Below are 17,753 nucleotides of genomic sequence, written 5' to 3' on the forward strand. Positions count from 1 at the left end.
AGGAATTGCCCTCAAATTCTTCCCACTATAAATTATCATCATAGGATTTTGTGATAACTGAACTATCGAAGCTGCTGTATAGGTAGAACAACATTCACAGAGGGGAAAATGCCTACCTCTGCTCAAAATTCGTTTTTGTTCCTGATAATCAGGGGTAGTTTGTGCTAACAACTTCAGAAATAATAAAAATGTAATTATGTTTAATAATACTGACTTTAAGCAAAAAAACCCTAACATTTTATCCAAAGCCTGTATCATTTTATGAATGTACTGTATAGGATTAGACTATTTTGCCACGCTTAGCCCCTTTAACCCTATTGAAAATCAAAGTGAAATCAATGCCAGGTGACAGCTGGAACAGATTTAGGGTTAATCTCCATGACACAGCGAAATGCATGTACTTGAAGACTATCCAATAATACACTCAACATCAACAGACAACTCTCATTTAAATTTCTCACTGGAAACAGCCTCCAATATACTCTCTGAAGTGTAGACAAGACATAGAACAACATGTTTAATCAGAAGTTTGTCAGCTATCCATTTAAATATGGAATTTCTCCTCAGGAAGACTTTTTAGAGACTAGGGTTTAAACATACAGAACCACAGGACATTGAACTAACTCAACTTGCTATAGCCAACAACTTCAAGTTAAGAGCAACCACACAACACTCAGAGTAAGATATGGACCTACTGAATGGTCAAAGAAGGGGTTGAAATGAGTGTGGACTTCCCCTTCCAGTTTAAATTTACAGGCATAAGCAATTGCTTACCACAGTAGTTCATTACATTTTACATACTTTCTTTATTGCTGAAGTGATCAGAGCCTTTCCACATTAATGGTATTCGAATATCTAAAGAGAAAAAAAGGTAGGGAAATTAAGTTATAGCCAATACTGTAGACCTGTGATTAAAACAAATTAAAAATGTTTCTTGCTTCTTTTCCTGATGTTCTGGAGGTAATAGGACCTTGTACCCAAAGAATAGCATAACTATTTCAATTGTATTATCCACAGTAGAGACGTAATTACAGAACCATTATTTTAAGTCTTGCCTGTCATTTTAATATTAGGAAAGTATTTTCTTCAACAAATTTCCCAATTTATCTACTCAGTCCAACACAGTACTGAGTGACATTTTCCTCCAGCTTCAAGGACTCGGGTTTAGACATAATGTTTCTTCTTAGTCCCTTGTTAAAATACAAATGCAGTGGGGGCTTTATAAATCCAAACTTGGTTTCTTAAGTACAACACAGTGTTGTTTAAAAGTATATGCAATATATTAAGTGACACATGATGGCAGCAGTGAACAGTACTAGCTCAATTATCTTTTGACAAAAAACTTCCAACATTGTTATAAAGGAGCATTGCTAACTCCAGTGTTGATCTTAGGAGGCTGGTGGAAAAATCCACATATAGTATGCTAAGACACAAAACAGTAGTGGTATTTTGGCGACAGATTATCATGTATTCCTACAGGGGTTTACCCACAAAACTTCTTGTTGATTTAATTGAAACCGCATATAGTAATTTTGTTTCAGAAGATATATTAAATGAAAAATTTAAATGTAAGTTAATTTGATTATATTATAGAACATCTTATTATACATGCTATTACAATTATATTATGGAACATCTTATTATACATGCTATTTCAATTCTGAAACTTGCAAATCCATCTATTTTTAACTGTTCATGAGAACTAATGAACTTTCAACGTTGAACTGCCAGTATAGCGCTTGAGACTGCCACAACTTCCTAAAAATCAGTACGTCACCACGTTCTGAAACTGCCTTTCACTTCTAAAGATGCATTTGCATAGTAAGCATTTCTAAAAACAGGTTTTTAACATAAGGAAATGGAAAGTTTCATTAAAACAGTTACAGAAGTGTCTCTCAAACTTTAAAAATACAAATATTTTTATCTGCCATAGACGAAGCATAGAATGTTTCTTTCCTAAAAGACAAAGGTCTCAAATTTACATAAAAATGTGAAAATAGAGTTACAGTAAAAGCCTTTTCTCATCTTTAATCATAGCAAACTCTGAATGACAATTATAATGCGCTCAATAGCTCTTGTTAACAATTAGAGTACTAGATTAAAGACTGCTTCTGCATGCCACTTTCAATATCATGCTAGCTGAAAAATTTACACCTTAGAAAATCATCAGGATACAGACAGTCAATCGCTTGAACAAGTTTAACATGATACTTGTAAATCAGTTTTCTTGGATTGAAAGAGCTGCCATTTATCAAAAACAAAGATCAATTTTCACACACCTTAATTTCAGCTACCATTAGCTGTAATCCATGTGGATTCAAACTGGATACATTCAAGCACTACAATTGATCAGATTTAAAGCCAATGATTCCTTTATAAAATTCCTTTAAATTATGATTATGCTTTTTGACCAACATTTAATTCATCTTCTTCTGACAAAATAATTGATGATAAGATAATGTAAGTTACATAATTTATTCAGACATGTGGGGGAGACATAAGTAAAAATAATAGAAGTGTGAAAATCTGTGGATTAAGGAATGCTCTCCCTCCCCACACACTATCTGACATCCAGTTGCTGGCTGTAGGAGTACGTTCCTCCGTACTCCTGCATAGCTGTTCCTGAACTTTTGGTGTTGGCCACATGATCGCACTTTTTTTTGGTAATAGTCTAAGCTTCTGGCATGTACTAACCATATGATACGCTAACGTATTTATAAGTGGATGGATTACTTTCCCCTAAAAAATCTGTTCTATATCTTCCATCCTTAAATTCCATGCCCTGTCACATTACATGGACTGCCACTCACTCCTCATTTCCAACTTCTCCCAGACAATTCAGTCATGACATCTCCTGATACTGCTTGTACTCACAACTCCTTTCTCAACAAGGCAGGCACGTGCACACGCACGTGTGCCTGCCAAACATGCATGGCAACTCCAGTTGCAAATCCACTGAACAAGAGAGAAGAAATGCAGCACGCCCAGTTTGCTACGCAAGGGTTGGGAAAGACAGGGAAAGAAGACTAATGGGACATTACAGATGTGAGCATACTGCAGCTGTGGAAGCAGACAGGATCTGATCTGCAATGCTGAATGGACACAGGGTAATGGGTCAGAGGACAACACAAGGAGGAAGCAGGGAGGCATGTGTTAACGTCATCTCAGGATCTCCCAGTTGTGTATCTTGCCCAGAGGCTCCAGACAATTAATTCTCATGTACCCCAGTTCTCTGCTTCTCAGGCACACACAGTGGAAAACAAGGAGTTAATAACAGCTGCTCTATAGAAAGCATAAATCCCTCAGCAGAGGCCAAGAACTTTTAGGCTTTCCTGCTGTAAACTGGACCTAGCTAGGCTCCCTGACGACAAGTAACTGAAGAGGGGCAAGCATCGCAGCAGCATCCCAGCACTCACAGACTTGAGTTCACAGTGAGGTAGTTGATGCCTTTTTCTCTTCTTTGCCTCGATCTATGCCTTACTTCTGAGGATCATAACCTCTAGTTTGAGAACCACTATGTTAGTAACCGGATAGAATCATTAACAGGTGGCACATAACAGGAAGTGGTGTTATTTCAAGCTTCCATTCTATTGTCCCATTAGAAGAAACTAGCTAAATGTTTCACATCCTAAACAAATTTTGCATACTAAAAACAGAGTCCTTACACAATTCTGATTTTCTAAAGATAACTAAAGTGTATTATATGATCCTAAAGTCCTCACTGCAGTTAACTATAAATTTGAAGAAAGGTGCAACCACAGCACAGACAGGCAAACAGATGCTTTCACCCAACCACCATAAGGAGGAAAGACAGATACACATTCTGCAAACAGCTGTGCTGGCAGAAAATGTTACTGAACCATGTGCTCATCACTCTTCTTCTACTAGAAGCTACCTTGCTTACAGATATGTCAAAATACGCAGAATTAACTTAAACAGTTTAAGCAGTGAGCCCTTCTACACTATTTTATTTTTAATGAAGCAGGTCAGGGAGCAACACCAGATCCGTTAGCAAAGCTAGCAGAACAACCACAACGAACAACTACAGGGACGCTGAACATAGTAACATCCACTATCAGCACAGGCAAACAGAATGATAAATGCACAGCGCTGCAGTTTGAGAACAGGCTAGGAAACAGCGTACCAACCTACTGCAAATCACTGTTAAATCATAGAATCATTGAACTCTTTGTGTTGGAAGAGACCTTTAGAGGCCATCTAGTCCAAGGCCCCTGCAGTAAGCAGGGACATCTTCAACCAGACCAGGTTGCTCAGAGCACCATCCAACCTGGCCTTGAACGTTTCCAGGGATGGGGCCTTCACTATTTCTCTGGGCAACCTGCGCCAGTGTTTCACCACCCTCATGGTAAAAAATTTCTTCCTTACATCCAGTCTGAATCTACCCTCCCTTATCTTAAAACCATTACTCCTTGTCCTGTCATAACAGGCCTTGCTAAAAATTCTGTCCCCATCTTTCCTATAGGCCCCCTTTAAGTACTGGAAGGCTGCTGTAAGGTTACCCTGGAGCCTTCTCTTCTCCAGGCTGAACAGCCCCAACTCTTTCAGCCTTTCCTCACAGGAGAGGTGTTCCAGCCCTCTGACCGTTTTTGTGGCCTCCTCTGGATCTGCTCCAACAGGTCCATGTCTTTCCTGTGCTGACGGCTCCAGAGCTGGATGCAGGACTCCAGGTGGGGTCTCACCAGAGCAGAGGGGCAGAATCCCCTCCCTCACCCTGCTGGCCACGCTGCTTTTGATGCAGCCCAGGATACAGTTGGCCTTCTGGGCTGCGAGCGCACATTGCCGGGTCATGTCCAGCTTTTGATGCACCAGTATTCCCAAGTCCTTCTCGGCAGGGCTGCTCTCAATCCCTTCATCCCCCAGCCTGTATTGATACCAAGGATTGCCCTGACCCAGGTGTAGGAGCTTGCCCTTGGCCTTGTTGAACCTCATGAGGTTCACACAGGCCCACTTCTCCAGCTTGTCGAGGTAGAAAAAAAGAAAAACAAGGTCTGAAATCTGTGCACTTACATTTCTAAATCACTGTTAAATATTCTTGTTACTAGTTTGCATTGAAGCCATACTGCTATACCTTTGTTGTAGTAATCCACATTAACTAACCTGTGCATATTAGTTATAATTCTGCCCTCAGTTAGACAGACCTTGTATGCTCACATCAAAGTTTGTGCTTGTGGGGAGAAAAAAGGTTATCGGCACATTTACTCTTACCTAGCTTTGCAATGTATTTAGTGTTTAGTGACAAACAGAAAACAGTATTTCCCACTGTGAAAGTCCCTGAAAGTAAAATGGAAATACTAGGCAGGATTTTCAAAAGCGCACGTGTGACTTTAAAGCACAAGTCCCCTTGAAGCACAAGAGGATTTATGCCTGTGAACGATGCACACACTTTAAAAATACCATCTTGTTTGTGTAATTTGTATTACAAGTTACTGTCCAGCCAATTAGCTCCTATGATTAAGTGACTACCTAGCCACATACCTGATATAGCAACCTTTGCTCTGCATGCCACCCGGTCTTTTGTCCCACTTTCTGAAGACCTGCCAAAAAGAAGAAAAGAGAAACGGTGTTTGAGATCTGTGCATTTAGACTTCTAAAACTCAACCCTTTAAACATTAAAAAGTGTCAGGGTTTTCATATTATAGCTCATTTCTAATGCTTTTATTCAAAGCTAAATTTGGTATCTCTGGTTTAAGAAATGAGTCATTAGATTCTCAAGGATAATCTGGAAGGAAGGTACACCATCAATTTTCTTAATTCCCTAGAAGATTTTACTCCAAAGCTTATTTAACCTGTGTATTAAAAGACAAGTAGATTCATCTTCCTTGTCTTTTCCAGCTCCCACAGAATGAAATATGTTATCAACTTCTGTACACATCAATGAATAAGCAACCTAATTTATCAGTTCTATAATTGGTTAGAGAATTGCCTCCTCCTCTATTAATAGAGACCAATTACAAAATGTTGCATTGTTAATACTGTGACTCTACATGCAGGCCGACTGTTTGCTAAGTAGCCAGAGTATAGGTCTCCAGGTCAACCCTAAATTAAATCAAAACAATCTGTAGTTAATGAGTAACAATAGAGTGCTCTCCTTATATCTGCCACTGCTCCTAACTCCTAACCAAATAAGGTAGAATGAAAATTTCTAGCTGCTACCAACATCCTGACTTCCAGAGGCAGTTATATCTTCAGAATTCACAAATTACAGACCTACATAACAAGAAACAGGGACAAAATACACTTGAAAATCCAACTTTCTCTCTCAGCCATGATCATCTTATCTGGATTAAGCTTTGACTACATTCCAGTCTTGAGCAAACACCGAAAAAAGAACTGCAAATGTGCTATCAGCTATCACAGACAGGATCTAAATGGTTGAGAAGTAACTCTATAGCAGGCATCTCTTCTAATGACCTCCACTGACAATTCCAGGGACCCCTCAAGACAGAACTCTAAGCAATGCATGACAGGCACAAATCAAGTAAACAATAAGGCTGATTGTGACTGTCAGAAAACAATACAGCTGTTCAGATACATCTCCAAGTGTCTCTGCCCTGTTCTGGAAACGGGCCATCACCATTCTGTGGTCACCGACATCAAAGACCAGGAGTTGAGTAAATCAGCATATATGCATACTCGATATCATTCCATCGTTAAAAACATAAATAAAAGATGAATCACTATAAAAGTATTCATCCTAGTAGGAAAAAGGAACACAGCTGCAGTAATTACAGAATATTACAAGTATTAAGTGCTAGTTTTCAAAATCAGCTTTCACGATAACAGTTGACACAGTCAGAAAATGCAGTTCTTCAATAAATTTCTCCTATAAGACCACATTTCCGAAAGTAAAAAGTAACAGGACTGTTCCTATAGATACAATTAACTGGAGCTAAGCATGTATTCAAAGAGCTTCTACACTAAATTGCAACATAATATTTAATTAAAATAATAACCTGAGAGCAACAGTGTCTCTGCACCATGATTCTCAACATCGCACCCAAAATACATTCCATTAGGCAAAAAATTATAACATTATTTAAATAAACCATTTACACTTTAGCTCATTCAAGAGTTATGTGAGAATATTTGCAACTGAACTGATTTTTCTTCATATTTATTGTTGTAATTTTTATTACTTTGCTGTAGTTAACAGAAGTGGCCAGCAGAGGGTACCAATTAGCCATGATGATTCCATCATTAAAGGGACCTTAATAACAATGGAAGGAATGAAAAGTAGAAATAGGTGCGTTCTGACTTGGATAGTTCTGTTTTGTTCCTTCAGACTCGGAATGTATGCTAAAGGCAATTAAGAAACTACGTCTATTATGTTACCTAACACTCAGATGCTGAATTATAATAAAATCTACCCAGAAAAATATGACTTGTATTTAATTTTCTAAAGTAAAAAGAAGACACTGGAATTGTCTTGTAAAGTAATGTTTTAAGGCAGCAGCAATGTATGTTTGTATGGGAGAAGACAGAAGGAAGGGTTTAAATCCACTTTCCTAGACAGGCTGGTAAGAATTCACGTAAGCAAAAGCATGCTTCATGATGCTGCATTTGAATTTGAGCTGTTACTCACCGCTCCTCAGTTCTGCACGAGATCGGCTCTTCTTTTTGGTTCTGTAGCTCTGTCCTGTATGCAAGTATACGAGCATTGCAAACCATCAGGTTTTTAACCGCTTGCAAGAGTTGGTCTTTTTGTGTGCTCACTGCAAGTAGTTTACAGATGCCTTCTCGCATGCGGATTTCAAAGTTAATCTTTTCTTGGATGTCGCATTCCTAGACACGCAAAAAACAAACACAAGACTAAACAAAAAACTAACATAATGAATTTTTAACCAGGTCTACTTATTTCACAGTTGGGATAGAAAACCCTAGGTTTAAATTATATGCAGCCATTACAATGGTTACTAAATGTAAAATGATGGTTCTCTCTTCAGGAACAAGAGAGTAAAACACAGGACGTAACAGATTCACTATATGCGTTACATGTGCAAATTCCAAGCCAGGTAGTAACATTACCTCACAGTAGCATCTGAAAGTTACTAAAAATACACAAGCCTCAGTGGGTCATTCACAGGATAATAACACATGGTCCCCTCACATCATCACTGAGAGGCCTAACTGAACAAAGCTTATAAATTAACATCCCACTTTTCACAGTGATCCCTACTAAAATAAACTCTAAACTCAGAAGAATATCTGAAATATTTTCAATCAGAAATTCAATCTCATTACTTCTTTGGCCATCTTAAAAAGGGGTAAAAAATTTAAAAAAATGTGGTTTTTTTCTCTTCTGGTTGATATAAAATTCACGTAACACCAGAAGAAAAAAAAGGAGAGTATCCCAATATTTTACTGTTTCAAGCCATGAACTGAAAGTCAGACAGCTGTGGTAGCTTCCACACTACACAAGGATCATGCCCTGCCAGATGGCACAGCCATGCACATTTTTCATTCAAAAGTATGAAATAACATAGACTTGCCTGTCACGTCACCAGAATTCTGCATCACTGTTTTTTTGAAGGAGTGAGGGTTTTTAAGGTATTATAAAAGCTTCTGGGAAGTCAGCTTTTTTCTACATACTTTTGGAGGAAACAAACATTTATAAATGTGCATTTTTCCTCACTTGCCACTTCAAAGAGGTCAACCCCCACCAAGCCAGAAGATAATGAAGGTGAAGGATCACAAACAGTTTGCTGTCCCCAAAGGTGTGCTAGATGCTACTGATGACTCTGATACACATTTCCTTGTTATGCGGCCATTCATGGCCTAACCAAATATTTCTGACATAAAAAGCAGTGTTGTCACTGTATTGCAGGGTTGCATTGCAAATACATGCAAGCTGGTGACGAGCAAAGCTTTTTCAACACTGAGGAAGAGTATCCCAACTACCTCTGGAATTTAAAGCATCGTATCAGTTTTCAGTATTATAGTACATCTGAACTCACAACAAGTGCTTTGGGGATGGATCTATAAGCCATTAACTGAAACTCACAGTACAATAATTTGAATTTCTAAGTTCAGTATTTCAGCTGCTAGAAAAGTGCTGGCACCCGCTCTCCCTCAAGCCTCTAAACAGGATAGAAACAAGCAGGAGCTAATTTCACCCACAGCTCAAGAACCTGAGAAACCCACAACCCATGAAAGGGGTAATGCAGACAATTTTCCTCATTACTTGGGACTCACTCTGTTATTAGCTGCCTTTGACACGAGAAAGTGACCCTTCATAGCAGTCCCAAGAGGCAGGTGAAAGCTCACTGCATAGTCACCACCCATTCCCTCCCAGCTTTGCAGGCGTGGGTTTTATTGGTTTTGAAGGCCAGATGCTGTAACATAGAGATACATAAAGTTTCAGCTGCTGTTCCATCTGCTCACAGAGCATTTCTCTTTCCAAACCACCCTCCTTGGCTACCCTAAAAGTAGCTTCAGTCCATAGGCCACACGCAGCACCAGCATAGCAATGTGCTCAAGTTGTAATAGTCTACTACCCAGCATCTGAAGCCGAGCTGATATCCAGCCACCTCCAAACACCATTATAAAAACCCAGAGGCTACCACATCCCTCCAGCAGTACAAGCCTCTTGTTCTACTTCCCGCCTCTTCTGTTACAGACAGCTACTTCGTTCTTGCTAAAATGGGACCTATAGCTGTACAGAAGGTTCTTCTGCCCCACATCAAGAGCCAGCAAGTCGCTAAGCCCCCATCCACAAACAGTTTCTCATTTTCCTCAGGTAACAATGGACGTGGGTTCCCCCCACCCAAGATGATAAAGAGCCCAGACATGTGTAATCAGGCAAAGCAGGACAAATACATGTTCTGCTGAATTTGCCAGTGTTTAAGACAACTTAGTCACATGGTAAGAACACAGATGATGACTACACACCACCGCAAAGGAGAACACTAATAAAGTACAGAGGACTCTCCAGAAGCTAAGAACTCTCAATCTGAGACTCAACGAGAAACGTTTGAAACGTGCACAGGTTACCATGACACAGGGTCTCTGGCACTAGTGGGTTGTTTGGTGGTGAATAGCTCCCACAGCTCACATCAGAGATGTTTTCTGTACAAGTTCTGCTGGTGTTCCCTACAGTCAATACACAAAGGCTGGGGACCCAGTATGGCACCATAGACTACCCCAGTCTTCCCACTCATGGATTTGCTTTCCAAAGTTTCAGCCACAAACAGTGCAGGATAAAGTAGTGCACCAACACCTCTGCATCCCTAGCTTCTTTATCCATGCTTTTTCCCAGCGCTCATCCCTGAAGGAAAGGAGAAGCAAACAGCTTTCATCAATCTTCTTTTATTCTAAGTCAAATTTTACACAGCTATGAAAAGCTAAGCAAAGCCCACACCTGCCCCTAGAAATAATTACTCATTCTTTGAGCCTAAACTCATACATCAGCTGTTACAAAGCTGAGTTGCATCTCAGAAGAGTGAAATAGTACTTCCCCCTAGCATCTCCCACGGTGACGGGCCTCTGCACTGCCCCAGCGCAGACTGCAGCTCCTCTCCAGGTCTATCGCCTGCTACATAACTGTGGTGAGGAAATAAACTCTCCCAGTTTGGGGCATCTGCGTGTGTCTGTATTGGGACTTTCAGAACTACACCAAGGATTTAGTCCATGCTATATCTCAGCCAGGCTCACGTAAGATATTCTGGGCTGGCCTTAAATGGTTGTTGGTCCACAGTTTAAACTACCACATCATGTAAATCTCATCTGAAGGAATGACTTAGCAGCCTGATTTGGAACATACGAAGTTCTTCATGACTACCAAAAAAAAAGCTGACCAATTTTTTTTGTTTTTTTTTTCTCCAGATCTTTCTAAAAATACGAGCCCACCATCTGGACTTGCAGGAGTGACACAGCACCGTTTTGCCATATGCTGTCTACTAAAGCACCATTCCGCCTGTGGTCTCCATCCTTTCCCCACCAGCAGGGCCATAACCCGGCCCAGATCACCAGCAGCTGTTGGGAGTTCCAGGCCCCTGCTCAGGAGCTGCCTCAGCAACCCTTTCAGAGAAAGTCTTTGTATTCCCCACCTAAGTCTGCCTAGAGTAAAAGAAGTTTTAAAGGGTTTCTAGTTTTACATAGGTGATGTAGTCACAAAAGAAAGAAACAAAAAAAATCAACAACAGGCAAGAAAAAATGGTATGGATACTGCTGGAGGCAGGGCAGATTGAAGTTTTGCTTTATTTAATTGATATCTTAGCATAGGCTTTCAGAGTTTTTTCCAAGGCACGCTTCTGATTTATCCCCACAGTGGCTTATGCCTAAGCCCCACGGGTGCGATGCGTTTATTTACAATCAGCAGGTAGTCCGGCAGCGAGTATTCTGCTGAACGAGAGGCTGCCAAGCCACGGCACTCGCCTGGGAGCTTTGCGGCCACAGACCAGCGTTTGCTGCGACGGACGCCAACAGTTCCACAGACGCAGCTCGCTCGCTCGGGCTTCCGGGCGACTGGCGCTCTAACGGCCCTGGCGCACGGGGAAGCCAACGGCTAACCGGCCGGAGGGCCAGCCCCGCGCCGAGACCTAAGGAGGGCGAGCGGCGAGCTCAGCCCCGAGCCTCCGCCGCCCGGGGAGCGAGCGGCCCGCCGGCTCCCCCCGCCCCGCAGCGGCCGCGCCTCGCCGGAGGCTGCCCCGGTCCGGCGGGCCCTCCTCCAGCCGGCGGCCGCAGCGGGCGGGGCAGCCTGCATCCCTCTCTCCCGCCCGCCGGTCGGTCGGTCGGTCGGTCGGTCGGTCGGTCGGCCTGGGGCGGTCGGCCGCCGTCCCCGTCCCGCACGGCTTCCCTCCCTCCCTCCCTCCTCCCCCGCCCGCCCGGGGCTCACCGCCTCCCCGCTGCCGGTGCCCAGCAAGCGCCACCGCCTCATCCTCCTCGGCGGCGCCGCCGTTCAAAACTCCCGCCCCCCGCAACGGCCGCCGCGGCCCCGCCCACCGCCCGCCCCGCCGGCCGCTGGGGCCGCCCGCGTGCCGCGGCCCTGGGCCCAGCACCCCGCACCGCCGCGGTGCTGGCTGCCGCCGGTGCCCGCAGCCCGGCGCGCTCGGCAGGGCGGAACGGAGAGGCGCCCCGCCGCTCCCCCGACGGCCGGCCGGCGGCAGCCGCGGCTCTGGCCGCGCCGCGGGTTCTTAGCCGCGTTCTTGCTTTCCTGCTGCTCGTTCAATGATGCTGCTTTAATAGGAGGGTGCTTCAGCTGCTGTGCTAGTGGCGTGGACTGTGAAAAGTGTGTTACACGATCACATATTAAAAGTGCGTTAATTATTGATTGGATTGACTGGAGAGGAATGGGAGCCATCTCCCTTCTGCTGCCAGCTTTGCAGCTCTGGTTGTCTTCAGCAGGTGCAACAAATGAGCCAAAACAGTGTCTCCCATCCATCCCTCGACCCCCGTTTCTTGGCTTGCCTCTCCGAGTTCCCCCTCGGTGGGCAGTGGTCACAAGCACGGATCCTCGTTGCTTCACACACACGGCTGTCAACATTTGCGAGCGGTAAAATGTGCTGGAACGAGCGAGATACACAGTGTTGCTAACAGCTTTCTACAGAAGACAGAAGTCTCCTGGCTAACATATGCTTATTTAAAATATAAGAAAATGCAGTTAGAAGGGAAAATTTGCAAAGCCTGACTGCTTCATCAGCACTTCACGTAGGTGCTTGGCGGCTCTGTTTGCCCCCTGGCATTTACAACCAGGCCACAAACGCAGGGGGCAAGCCTTCAAGGAAAATCATGAACTTCTGGACCAAAGGTATGTATTCCTTGGTGGCAGGCAGAGGACAGGGAGCTCTGCTTCCCTCCAAAGTGTTCAAGTCTCACCTTGAGGCAGAGATGGCAGCGACAGTTCCTGTCTCCATCTGGGGCCACATTCCTGAGGGTAAGGAGGCATTCAGATATTCATGACACGCCTTCACACCATCCTGAAGTCTTTTAAGTACCATTGGCAGGACGTGTGCCACAACTGGGAAGCCCTACCCTGGGTTATATGTTTATATATAGTACATTTTTCCGCATTTTTGGATACTCCTCCCTGTTCTTCAGCTACTGCAGCCTTCTCAAAAGTAGTCTTTCTGCACTACGTCCAGTGGAGAAACCCCATCAGGGAGCCAAAAGGCTTTTGCTTAATCAAGGTATGATCCTTACAAGCTGCATAAGGACAGCCAAGGTATCCAAGAGTGGGTTTGAGGGAGATCAAAAGGAACGTCTCTGTGTAATCCTGATGCTCCATGCATCCCAGCAGAAGCCTTGCGTTCCCATCTCTGCTACAGAGTTCAGGATTTCAGACACATCAAGAGAGACCCATCAAAAGAGGGGAGAACACGAGATGCCGAATCAGAGTGCCCTTTTGCTTCACAGGAATGCGTATCTCTTAAGGTGTGGTCTGGCCTCTCCCAAATCAGTCAGGGATGGGATCTGAGCCTCAAAAATCTCCAAATAATTTTCTGGGCTACAGAGGAAAACTAGAAACAGGAACACATCATGGAGAGACCATTGCTGCAACTGAAACCAAACAAAGGAGTCTCCAGTTAACTGAACTGCATTACTGTTGTATCAATGCTTGACCAAAGGAAGTGAGGAGGAGCTCGTGTCTCAACAAATATCAATGGCTGAAACCTTTTGCTGAGTTTTATGTAAACTATGGGAGCAGCTGGAAATGATAGCCTTGCCGTACAGACAAACAAATAGGGAAAGAATCACACTAATTCTGCCTTACCAAAATTGATTCACCAACTCACAGGGCAGTGCGCTACCACAGAAAACTAATACAACATGTAAAAAAGACACACTGAAACACTTTCCACCCAGCATCACCCCAAGCAGTTCAGCACTCCAGGTCAGACTCTATAACAAACCCACTGGTTCAAGTTTTCCAGAAACGCTCCCTGCGAGACTCCTGAGAACAGCTGTCCCAGGTGTGCACCAAAAGGGTGTTGTCAAATGCCAGGGTGGCTACAGGGATGCAACAACGATCACTGCAAAAGTGTAAGTTATGCCACAACCTATTTCAGGCAATCAGCATCTCTGAAGGCATTTTTGCTGGTGGTGTAGACAGCTCCCAGGGATCTGTGGCAGCTTTCCAAGAATTTTAGATGCTAATTAGCATGGATTTGCAGTACAGTCTGTTCAGCAAATCCTAGTCTTCCTAAGTCCCAAGATGTGACTACTAATAGCATAAAGAGCCCGTGCCTACAGCCCTTACACCTTCCTACTGACATTGACTTGAATTGGAACCCTTCAGAAATCAGTGGGAGGTAAAAGTGTAGGGCTCAGCCCTAACTAACACGACCAGTATCTTCTCAAGCTCGGTGCGTATCTGCTCTTGAGCCGGTTCAAATGCCCAGTTTTCCACTACATTAGAAACATGTTACTGCGAAGTCTGGCTTTTCATGCTCTTGCACCTGCTTCTGCTTTGGTCCTCCTTTGCATTCACTTCCTAGAGGCGTTCATTTTTTCTTTATAAAATCAAGCTTAATGATTCAATTGATCTGCCAGATACTTAATTAAAAAAACTAAACATTTAACGAAACTTCTAGTCCTTTCTCTTAAGGGAACATGAGACTGAGGCTTTAAACAGCGTTTCTGCAGGTGTTGTACGAGGCGAGGTGCTCTCTCCACACTCCAAGCCTAACTCCAGCTACGTTGTCCTGCTGTTGCAGCACACATACTAACTTGAAACAAAGAAGGCTTTATGCCATCTACATTATCCAGAGATCTGGGATTCAGCTAGCAACTATTCTGCTCCCTCATTTAACAGTGATCCCAGCAGACAGCAACAATAAAAAAGGAAGCATTTTAACCGTGTTTTCTTCTGCAGACAAGCCTCCACTGAAGGGCAACGAAACCCAAGGCACAACCTACAAACCAAGGTAAACCCTGCGCAGTCACTGCTGCGCTAGTGCAGAGAAGCCAGAAGGGGGTAGGGTGAATTAAACAGGGGATCTATATCCTGCCTTCTGGGAATTCTTAAGTGAAACATTTTTTTCCGATGAATCACACCTTCACACCATCCTTTTATCTGCCACTCTATTTGCATTGCAAAGCATTTGGCTTCCTTCTAGTATTAGGGAAACTGGATAGCAGAGGAAAGATCATTGTCTATCTAAATCACTGTTCTGTTCGAGTGTTACATCAGCATATTATTTTAAATGTTAGGCCCATCATTTTGGTTTAGCAGGTACAAAATGTCTACACCTACTCTTGACAGAGCTGCAATATTTTTCTTAATTTCTTAGTTCCCACAGCTTGCTACACCTACTCCTTGAATATCATCAGAGTATGCCAGTAGAAATCTATTCAATTCCTATTCAGATTTATCCTAAATGGAAATATATGAAGATTTGTACTGGATGCATGGAAAAGAATTTGCAGGGCTTTTTCTAACTGACTTCTGCTTATTTTATTTTAAACTGAAAAGCAAACTGTTGTCATTGATTGCCACTGACTTTGATTATCATGACATATGACCACTATAGATTGGTTAAATGGGCAGAGGCTCTGGAATTTTGGGTGTTTACCTGAATGCTTACTGAAGCTAAAGCTAAGCTAAAAGGCAAAACTATCAGCCCCAGTAACTCATTTCTTCATTTTAGCCTGCTGAGGTCAGTTGAAGTCCTTCCATTCGCTTAGCTGGGCAGAAGGTCAACATGTGGTCCTACAAAACAAATTAAATATGTGTAACTACCTTACTGTCATGCACTTCTGCTTCAGTTTTGATTGGATAAGGTGAAAATTAATCATCTGGCCAACAATAGTGGGCTAAAGGCTAACCCTATCAAGGTGAAAGCAACAGCAAGAGAAAAGTTTGTGGGCTCCATTTCACCCAAGTGAGCAGTGTGAAATAGGTATCTTCTCTAAGGTAGTCACAGAGTCAGTCACCAAAGATGTCATCCTAAAACATGCAGGTGCCTAAATTACGAGGATGCATCATCCTTACCTTTCTCTGATAATTAGACACAAAGGCCAGAATAGCTGAAACTCTTATTATTTCAGATGTTCTCAGATTAATTTCACCCTGAGAGCTTGCTCATCAGCTGCTCAAGGTTTTTTAATATTCTGCAGTCCTCCTTCAACTGCTCTAGTGCTCCAGATGGCACCGGGGCCACATCTCTCTGCGATGCCATCAACAAAACATTAATACCAGGTGCTTCAATGAACTATTTGGTTGATTGTCGTATATTCCTGTAGGATTTCTAAAAGAAACTGTAACAGATGGAAAAAGCACAAGGAATTGTTTTTCCTTTTTCCAGATAAGAGTCCAGAAACTGGCTCCTCACAATACTCCTGATGTCAATCCCATCTTGAAATGCCTCCAGATTAAACTACTGTAGTCTCTTTCAATCACCACATATGAGATAAATGCACTGAAAATACATTTCATAACAGAAATAGTAAGTTACCAAAAAATCCATCCCCATGTGAATTTGGAAAACTGAGATCAATCCTAAAATCTTTACAAATCAAACTAAAAACTGCATGACTTTGAACTGCAGTTTGATGATCCTCTACGCCTTAAAGTTGCTCATGCACAAGTTATGAAGTGCGGTTAACTGAGGTAGATCAGTCATATGTATTCCTCTGTTTCTGCCTGGGAGACCAGGGGCACTGATTTTGAAGCCAATTCACATGTGGTCCCTATGTAAGTACAGAATGAACTCCATCAGAAATATCCCGTTGGCCAAGGATCCTCACAGGTGATTGATAGTTTCACTAAAAAGCCTTCCTCCATCTGAGAAGATAATTAATGTGGACACACAGTGTCTAACAAAGCATGAGTTTTGCAGCCTTTCCCTAAGTTTAGAAATTTAGATGGTCTCTCTTTTCTATGTGACTTCCTATCTCCACACAGTTGAAGGAATGGAATTATCTGTAACTCCTTTCAACATCAAAGCTGGTTGAAACTGGCTACTTGAATGTGTTGCTAATAGGGGGACATTTACACACAGAGAGAAATTATGGTCATATAAAAATACTACTGCTATGTAAACCCAGAGAGGTCCTTGCAGCTGCTCTATATTGAAGGGATGTTCAGTACGGAAAGGATTTCTTAGAGGCTCTACGTCGTCACTCCCTTACCATACCTTCATACCAGGGTTTCTCTGCTGGGTATACAGTCCTGCTTGGACTTCTTGTGCATTTACTGCAGGTGGCATCTGTTGTATAAAATATCCATCTGAGAAAGCTGCAGCCAAATGTTTGCTGGGTAGCCTGCTGATGAAGTCACTATTTTGTGTCATGGAAGAATCTACTTGGGCACTATATGTTCCAGTTTTAGGGTCAGGTCTTTTCTCCTAATTGATCTTGTACAGGCAAGTGAGAAGTCACTGGATCATTTAAACGGATTGCCATTTTGAATTTGAAACAGGGAGTAAGTGTGCTGAGAATATCACAAATCTAAAGATAAACTCCTATATGAGAAAATAATGACAGAAAATTGCCTTCCTTTTGATAGCCAGGGGACTACCATCTATTGCTGGGAGAGCAGATGTAAGCCCACTTCTGATAGCAATCTCCCAGGAAAAAAGGAGAGATTCTCCAGTCAGCTCTCAGGATCGGCATCAGATTTTTTGTCTGAAGGTGGATACAGGCTGAGTATTTGCAGATGGTCTCTTTTTTTTTTTCTTTTTTTTTTCTTTTTTAATTTAGAATATCTCTGCAGAATACAATACTTGGCAAATGGTCTCTGCCTGAAGTGAGTTTGTAGTCTGGTCTGTAGTCTTTTTTCCAGGTACTGGGGTGTA

At 42.7% G+C, this 17,753-nt stretch overlaps 1 protein-coding gene across 4 annotated transcripts in view; it reads right to left on the reverse strand.

Annotated features, from left to right (window-relative positions):
* RTKN2 (rhotekin 2) overlaps positions 1-17,753 on the reverse strand; it is a 129,237-nt gene that overhangs the window by 24,701 nt on the left and 86,783 nt on the right. For 3 of the 4 annotated variants that reach the window (XM_075423081.1, XM_075423079.1, XM_075423078.1), the window contains exons 2-4: positions 7,604-7,803; positions 5,497-5,555; positions 802-855 (exon numbers count right to left, since the gene is read on the reverse strand). In XM_075423081.1, the coding sequence (XP_075279196.1) occupies positions 802-855; positions 5,497-5,555; positions 7,604-7,764 (274 nt within the window). In that variant the 5' untranslated portion in view covers positions 7,765-7,803. Of the gene's footprint in view, positions 1-801; positions 856-5,496; positions 5,556-7,603; positions 7,804-11,854; positions 11,929-17,753 lie in introns of those variants that run through there. The other variant, XM_075423080.1, reaches the window with a different exon arrangement.

The sequence above is a fragment of the Opisthocomus hoazin genome, chromosome 6 (genome assembly GCF_030867145.1).
Source record: "Opisthocomus hoazin isolate bOpiHoa1 chromosome 6, bOpiHoa1.hap1, whole genome shotgun sequence".
Classification (NCBI taxonomy): Eukaryota; Metazoa; Chordata; class Aves; order Opisthocomiformes; family Opisthocomidae; genus Opisthocomus; species Opisthocomus hoazin.